Source organism: Xiphophorus maculatus, chromosome 4 (genome assembly GCF_002775205.1).
Source record: "Xiphophorus maculatus strain JP 163 A chromosome 4, X_maculatus-5.0-male, whole genome shotgun sequence".
In the NCBI taxonomy this organism is placed as follows: domain Eukaryota; kingdom Metazoa; phylum Chordata; class Actinopteri; order Cyprinodontiformes; family Poeciliidae; genus Xiphophorus; species Xiphophorus maculatus.
In genome coordinates, this window is record NC_036446.1 from 14,183,090 (window position 1) to 14,191,931 (window position 8,842).

The following is an 8,842-nucleotide window of genomic DNA, read 5'->3' on the forward strand; positions in this document are numbered from 1 at the left end:
AATGCAATTATGATTTTAGTGGAACAGTAAGTGCATTAATTTTGCAAAAAGAAAGAAAAAATAACCAATGAATAGGATAAAAATCATAGTAGGACAGATATGACATTTGCCAAAGTTTGATGATGAGGTAGAGTTGTTGCGTAGGTGCAAATACTGGAGTGGATGGATTTAAATCCATTTTATTTTGACTAAAACTAAGCAATGAAAGAGCATGCAGAACTTGAATAAGTCAATTAAAAATCTAATAATATTGTGACTTCACTGAATTTGAAGAAAACAAAGTTTTCTCTGTCACAATCACTGGTAGTGCATGTATTTGTATGGTCACTGTACTCTTTGCATCTTTTGCACCAACAGTCCAGATTTTGGGAACTGAATTCTATAAAACAGGGTATGTGAGTTTTTTTCTGTTGGCCAAAGCTGATGCTTATTTTTCCCTTAGTCCATCATGGCTCAATTTTGGAGCAAGCTGTTGGCTGAGACGTACCTCCTCAGTGTGTCACACCTGCCTGCACCAACAGGACAGAGATACTGTTGTCTAACATAATACTAAACTTGGCATGTTGGGTCTGTTTGCACTTTTCTTTTATAGAAATCATGATCGATCCAAAGTATGGACTCAAGGTATTCTCTGGTTGTTGTTTTACAAAGCTGGCAATTTAACGTATTATTAGGGTAGGGAACAAACTGTGCTCCTGGGCAAATGTTAGAAATAACTTAATGAAAAAAACTTTAATAAATGATAAGCGATGAATGGCAGAAAGAACGTTTAAACTGAAGTGTGATTTAGAAAGACCTTTCTTATAAACAGGTTTTTCTCTGGCTGCAGCTGAAGGTCGTGTTTCACTCTTTGTTGCCACAAAGAGGTTTTCTGAGTCTTTGTTTAGTGCAGGTGGGTTAGAATTACTACAGAGAAGTGATGGGATTTGTCCCAAGTTTTTTTTTTTTTTCAGGCAGGGCAGCGGAAGTATCTTCTGAAATTGCCAGCGTAAATTTAATGATAGTTTGTGTCTTAAATAAACAATCACGTTACCTCATTATGTTGTGTGACATAGTGGTGAGACGCTAATGTGTGTCTCTATAGATTCAGCAAATGATTTCCCACACAATGCGGTGTAACTTTAGAGGTGTGAGGAGATTATGGTTCTGTGGAGGTGATTTAGCTGGTTTAGCGGATGAACGGGGAGGCAAGTCTGGGAAATATCTACCCAGTTTTTAGCCATGAAACGTTCTGCTGCTGTTTTGACCCTTAGCTGGTTGTAGAAATGGGGCTTGAAATAGAGGACGCTGACCCAATGTCAGGGTCAGACGTATTAGTTTACAGTAGCTGTGCTGCAGCTGTGCCGCTCAGGGAAGCAGAAATGGCAAAATCAAGCTGCTTAGGATTCTGTACTTTGTGTTGCTCTACATCAGGACAGCATCAGGCATTTCTCTTTTTATTTATCACACTGTAGAGCCAAACTGCTTACTCACGATTTCTAGTGTAAATCTACCAACTTTTATGTCACTAACTCAGTGGAGCTTATGAAAATAGTGACTGCATCTCAGCAGGGATTGTGTTGTAGTGGCATTGAAGGTAAATGTGTCACTTCCATGTGCATGTTCCACCCACGGCTAATCTGATTGGAACAGCCACGGCGGTGGTCATGTGGTCCAACAAGGTGTTGGGTTTCCCATACTTCTGAGCTGTACAGTGACACGGGCCATTTGAAAGTGTGGCCAAAACTCTATGGAAGAAATGACTCGTTAAATTAGCACCTAATACTCCATTCATTAGCAACCCGTTAGCATCAGAGGAATGCCTTTGATGGTGTTGAGTTTTATTCTCCTTTGTAGTTCCATGTTGGAAAAATAGCTGAATGTTATACCTTCGCTGCCCCATAAGTCATGCATAGTTACAAACCAAACTATGTTAGAAACCAGTAGCATAATGATTTGTTGTATGCAACAAATCATTATGCTTGATGCTCTTAAAGTATTGCCTGTTGTAGATATCAGTAACCCTCTTAGGCTAAGCTAGTCTGTGGGTCGGCCCTCGAGGCTCATATGAAGTGCTTAGCGCTCGTTTGGAGCTTTGTCGCCCCTCGCCCTGTTGCCAGCATGGCTCGAACCCCTCTGGCCGGGAGCAGAGCTGAAATACCCCTGACCACCACCGGTGAGGCAGCAGTGACATTACATACACAATCACACTAAGATCGTGGCACACATCCATTTTCACATTCTCTTCCCCCACCCCACCCATGCTTTTAATCAATGCAGCACAACCAGTGGTCCTTTTTCCCGCCGTCCACTCCCATCTGACACCCACCATCGCCCCGCCACCACCCCCAACTCATTTTTTTCTCTCCCTTCTTTCTCCACCCTCACTAAGGTTGCCAGGCAGCAGAGAAAAGATCTCACACAAACATCCACCCTGCTATGCCTCTGAGGGTTTTCCGGATGTCCTTGTTTACATCATGGAGTGTGCAAGTCACAGGAAAGCCGACTCAGAGCCTCTAACCAAAGTCTTTCTGAGCCTTTTGCTAAACCCCATTCATCTATATCTATTGGATCTATATATATGGGAACGTGTAGTTCTGTTAAAAATGCTTCCTGGTTTTGGTATTAACATCTTAACACGATCATGCTAATTTGCTCATGTTCCCTCGTGTTGAAATTCATGCACCTGGATTGGAAGGTAGTGTAAAATAAGTTTTCATATCTCTGATAATAACATCGGCTGCCAGTGATGTATGTGATGGTTTTTGACTGTTGCAAGGCTCCCTGTTCCCTCAGTGTGCCAAACCGATCGATTGGTTTTGTCTGCTCCTCCCTCCAACTTTGATGTTGCCATTGATTGTTCCCCTCTGCCCCTGAACTCAAAGGTTAGAAGAGCGGAGCTTCACTTCTGGATTGCTTTGACCTTCGCTCTGCACATGCTCAGTGGGTTCTCAAAGCCCAGAGCCAACGAGAGGCAGGCCCGTGGCAGAGAGACAGCAGTGTTTTTTCTTTATTTATTTTTTAACTCACCCAGTGAGGGTGATGTATATGTGATTGATTTTTTTTCTCCCCCATTCCTCTCTGTGCCATGTTTCTGCTGCAGTGCACTAAGCAGGGCTGAGTCCAGGCTTGATCAATGCATTGTTTTTCTTTTTCAATCACACTCGAGTGAGCTGAAGACACGAAAGGTTACCCAGGTGAGGGTTGGCAGGGATAGAAGCAAAGCAGGGCTTCCAGATGACTCCATAGACGTTTGTGTGCATTTGGAATGAAGTTGATGGGAACATCGTAGATAAACTTTCTTTCTAAGACCTTCATATTTTTTGCCTTACACTTGTTGCCTTTTTCTTGAGATAAATTACAGGTTCTCTCCAAATTTCTAAGCTACTTTGGCAAAAATATACATTATCTTACTCCATCTACTAACCACACAAAACGTTTCTCAAAAAACAAAACCCTAACTCTGGGAAAAAAAATAAGATCAGTTTCTCTGATTTTACTTTTTATAAGTATATGTTTGAGTGAAATGAACATTGTTCTTTTATTCTATGAACTACTGACAACATGTCTCCAAAATTCAAAGCAAAAATTTTTTATTTACGTGCAGAAAATGAGAAATTGTCAAAATAACAAAGAAATGCAATGCTTTCAGACCTCAAATAATGCAAAGAAAACAAATTCATATTCATTTACAGACAACAATGCTAATGTTTCAACTCAGAAAGAGTTCAGAATCAATACTTGGTGGAATAACCAGGAGGTTTTCAGTGGGGTTTCAATGCAGTGCGCTGGTCTCTAGAGAGTTTTAATTTCAAGTCCAAATGAACTTTCATTATTAAACAGAAAAGTAAATATTTTTAGGAATTTTTTATAATGTAAACATACCAAATTTTCCACACTGTGTCTTGAAGAATCTGCATTTATTCTAAGAAACTCAACTTTAGTTTCAAGAGTTCGAGGTTTTTCATGGAGACCTGATCCAAATTTGTCCCTGATGCCACAAAAGCAGTTAAATAACCCCACACTTAAAATAAGTAAGACTAATTTCAGCATTTTATAATGAGTAGTGGGAATAATAAATTGCAAACAAAATCATGATAATTATATTGTAATCAAATCTCCAGAAAAGTTATAAAAGCTAAAGAAAAATGTCTAGAAATTTGAGTGTGGAAGCGATGTGTCGGAGCCCGGTACTCAAGGAATTACACATGGCTGAGCTCCAAAGATTTGTTTGGCCTTTGTACACTTTAATCTAAGCTGCCCATTGCCCAGTGTGTTTTTTCTCCATCCGTCTGTCATAGTTTTATCAGATCCTCAAGCTGCAAGGATTGTTACCCTTTATATAAAATTACCTTTTAGTAGTCCAACTACCTTTCTGGACAACTCAGTTAAGTTCACACCGAATCACACAAAGATGACAGCTTGTCTTTTTTTCCAAAACATGCTGTAGTTTAAGAAAAGCATTATTTGAGCATCTCTAAATTGTTTAATCACTAGGAACTCAAGCCTTCATATCAGACAATAGCATCAGTGATAGTACAACAAACTCAGGTGTTTCCAAAAACAAATCTGAATAGTGGGTGGAAGTTGCATACCCTAAAGGGGGTGAAGAACATTACATGGTTGTGATTTATCTCTTAGTAAAACTCTTCTACACCCCGTACCCAAACACCTAGTCATTTAGAATAAAGATAAGTATCTTTGGGAGTGGAAGGGCTCTCCTGTAAAGCTGGATGTCTGGAGGGGATGCGGATGTGGCGGGCAGGGAAGCTTTAGCTGGTTGGGATTGGGTGGGAGAGAGCGCAGGCTTTGACCAGAGGGTTTCAGATGTCATAGCAGATTCTTTCAGGGCAAATTACAGGGTTTAACCTCTCTTGTCCCAAAGAATGGCAGCGTTCTGATTTAACTTCCTTGACAGACACTCGAGCAACGTGCTACTCAACACCATTGTCGGGGGAGGGGGGGTTGGTAGAGAGGCACACTTGACTTGGAAGATACTTCAGCTCCTTTCAGGCATTCGAGGGCCCTTCAGGACTCTGTTCGCTGTGGTCCGTTGATGGCCTTTCTACTTCATTCTGGTGAGAACTTGGAAGTGTGGCCCTTCCACTGTATGCTTTAAATAAGTGTGCCTCCTCAACCTCTTAATGTTATTGTGTGTTCAGTAAAGAAAGGCTTTGCTGCAAAATGGCCAAAGCACCTGATTGTAACTTTGGCATGAACTCAATAGAATTATCCGTTTTAAAGACAAAGCAAACATTACCAGCACAAAAAAGTCATCTGGGTTCTTATTACCCTTTAATGCCAGATTACACACTTTCTCCCCTCTCTCCTGTTTTTTATTATTTATCTTTTTTTGTTCTATAAAATCTGACACACTGGTACACATCCAGTTTTATGGCTGTGAGGTGTAACAGACCTAAAGCTCTCTGAAGCATTTAGCAGCAAGGTAGCAGATTTCCTCGATGCTGCCAGTGTTAAAGGGAGTGCTGAAGCATCTAATGCAATTTCAACCCAACATGGCTCTCTGTGAATAAGCACCACTGGAGTGTACCACCTACTGTATACTGATCTACTGTACTGCTACTGTTTTTGCTCTAACGCGCCGTTTCTCTCTGTGCCTCTCTCCTAGCGACTGCATTTGCCTCCGGACTTGTCCGAGACGGTGAGTCGTGTCAGCAGGGGGGAGCCTGTCGGAGTGGCTTCTGCCTGTGGCTCCAGCGCTTCCGGCACCAAAAACCTGGATTTCTGACAGGAAACCAAAGACTGAATAACTGTGGCCGTTGCCCTCTTTGCTGCGGCAAGCGGGGTGTTGCCTCATTCAGGTGATGTCAACTGCGATGAAGCAGCCAACCGTTACCACCTGCCAACCAGGCCAGCCAGAGGTGAAGATCTAAACATCCACAACACCTCTGCTCATAGCAAACACATTTATTGTTTGCATTTAATATTTTTATGCAAATATATTAAGTTGTCATGATTTTGTCCACAGGTTAAATAGTAATCATCTAGAATGTCATAAAAAGTTCCATTACAAGACAAAGTTTGTTTCTTTTTACTTTTGTTAACCACGAAAGCTTGCCTCTGCCGCCAGTGTAATCATGAAATATTTTACAGCCTTTACAGATTCTCCATCTTGGGAAACATTGAATAATTTAGCTTTGTTCTTGGCTTTCTTTACAAACAAGAGGCATCTGCTGTGCTGCTCCACCATTTAAATCATTCTGCAAATACAATCTATGTTCTGGAACAGTGCAATGTGCTCTTGTGAAATTAATTAAAGAAGAGAACAAGTGTGGAAAACCCAACGCGGTCTCTCTGTTGAATCTTGGTTCAACTCTGAGGAGCATCCTGAATGGCAGCGCTCTGGTCTGCCTGACTGGTTTCAGGTTTATATAGAAATGCTCCAGTCTAATCCACAGAGACATTGCTGGTGAGCGGCATCTACATCCACTCGCCAGAGCTGAAACAATAGGAATGTGGGCAGAGGGGCTGCAGGCTTCACACCTCATGTGCTGTGTTTGATGGATGAGCTGCTTTAAAGATCAAATTAGGTCAAACAGTTACATACAAAATTTAAAAAAAAATTAAACTAACATGAAAAATTAAATGTTTTATGTTTGCTTTCTTTTGTTGGAAGCTGATACCACTTTGAATCTTTTTGCCTGTTGAAACTTGGTAGGATGGGTGACAGTTTGCAACATGTGTTCAGAGCAGCTTGTGGGACACACAAAAGCTCACTTTTATTGGAACTTCTGTTTAATATTTTGTTAATGACATATGAAGGACTGAGATGGACTGGCAACCTGTCCAGAACGTACCCCACCTCTCACCTGTTGAACCCTGGCGACCCCACCAGGGATAAGCGTGTGAGATAATGAATGGATGGATGAACATATAATGGATTAACATTAAAAGTGAATTGCAGAATAGATTAATTAATTAATAGTTTTGTAATGTTTTTATGTTTGCTTCTTTGTGCTCCACTGTTTGACCTGTAAACATTCTGTGCTGGTTTGCTGTTCTTTAATTTTCAGATTATCAACAAACGTCATTTGGTTTTTATCCATGAATAGAACAAAAATATAAACCATCTCATATGATGAAGATTTGGCATCACGTTTAAGTGGCTGCAACTCAACTTCACTGACAAAGTCGTCATAATGTTCCATGTGTCTTGTTTCTTTTTTTCTTTTGCATCTTCCCCCAACCTTAAGCGAGCCATTGGCTAATTTGAACTTTTTATGAATTAGTTTATGGCAGTTTACACTCCAGTTTCACAGCAACATTGCCTCAATTTTCAACCAGCTATTCAAAGTGTAATTCACCCTGCAATGAATAAATGTGGCATTCAGTTTGTGTACGTTCCTCTCAGATTGAGTTTGCTTGTTTCCACATTCACAGTCTAAATGTGTTTTTAAATGAAGTCATGGTTTCAATTATGCGGTGTTGGATTTATGGCCACACTATTCATGATAAAGGGTAAAGTTGATTTCAATTTTTTCGGGTAAAGCTTCAAGGTTTTCCTGATTGGTTCTTCCAGGGCTCAGCAGTGGGTTGAACAAGATCACCACATGTAGCCTTTTGTTTGTAACACATATTTTCTGTTATCAATAACCACAAAGTATTTTAGGTCTAGTTATACAACTAAGTAACCTTATCATTTTATAGACATTTTTCTTTTGACTTGAATCTTGTCTGATTTCTATTCAACAACAAACTTCCTGGTTGAGTGAGTGAAAGCAATTTAGAAACTAAATCTTCTTGAAGTAGGATTCATCTTGGGCTCAGCTGTAATTGAGTTTTAAGTTTCGTGAAGAAAAATAATTACACAAATTACATTTGAGTTGTAGAATTGTTCACGTCTATAAGAAGATACCTTTTGAAATGCAACTGCAACAAAAGTTTCAAATAGGTAATATGGGACTAAGTGTATGAATGTGTCCTTACAGCAGCTGTTCATGTCCTTTTGACTCCCAACAAATCTGTTTTCCAGAAGTTGTTTTATGTTAGAGCTCACTTTCCTTTGGGTCAAGGCGCACTACGCCGCAGTTCCGTTTGAAAGTCCAACATTTCTAAACCAAACTAAATTCTTTTGAAAACTTTGCTTTGATGCACCACATGTATTGGTCCAGGTTTTTGCTGCAACCTATGTACTTGTATTATTTAACAAGAACACGTTATTACATAGACTCTGGCTGTTGTGCTCGCTCCCACAGACCGCGGAGAATTTAAGTGCCGCCTTCTGTTCTCTGCGGTTTGAACTCACGTTAAGATCTCTCGAAATGAACCCACCTCAATAAAGAATGGATCTGAAAGCACAAAGAGCCCAAGAACTTTTTTTTAAAGAAACTCACTGACTTCACAATGAGTGAGAATTACATTAAAACCATTTCATCCCAAAGATGTGTATTATTTAGATTTCCACTAATTGCAGACCTTGCATTTTGAATCCATCTTCCATTTCTTTCTCTGTAATTATTAATGTTCCTGCTATTCTGCTCTCCCTTCTCTTCTCTCTCACTCTCTTCACCTTGGACAAACTGCTCCTCCATTTTTGAGATAAAGTGGATTTAATGAATAAAGAAATAGCATTCTGAGGGTGGGGTGGGGGAGGGAACATCTAAGAAATCTGATTAACCTCCAATCCTCCAACATCTGATTGGACTATTAAATACTGGGTGAGACGTGTAAATTCAGTGAATCACTTTAGTGGGACATTTGGCGCTCCAGATTGCTGTGTGTTGCCTGACCCCGCTCCTCTCCTGAGTATCTTTGCCTTATAGAGATGGACTCTCCACACACCCGTTTAAACCCGCATACACACACATAACCCCCCCCTGCTGAGGCAGCAAGTGAAGCAAAA

The 8,842-nt window shown here is 40.4% G+C and overlaps 1 protein-coding gene across 1 annotated transcript in view; it reads left to right on the forward strand.

Moving 5' to 3' along the window:
- Window positions 1–8,500, forward strand: part of elp4 (elongator acetyltransferase complex subunit 4) — a 56,973-nt gene extending 48,473 nt beyond the window's left edge. The window contains exon 10 of the mRNA XM_023333003.1: window positions 5,609–8,500. Within this exon, the coding sequence (XP_023188771.1) occupies window positions 5,609–5,728 (120 nt within the window). The 3' untranslated portion in view covers window positions 5,729–8,500. The remainder of the gene's footprint in view (window positions 1–5,608) is intronic.
- The last annotated feature ends 342 nt before the right edge of the window (window positions 8,501–8,842 follow it).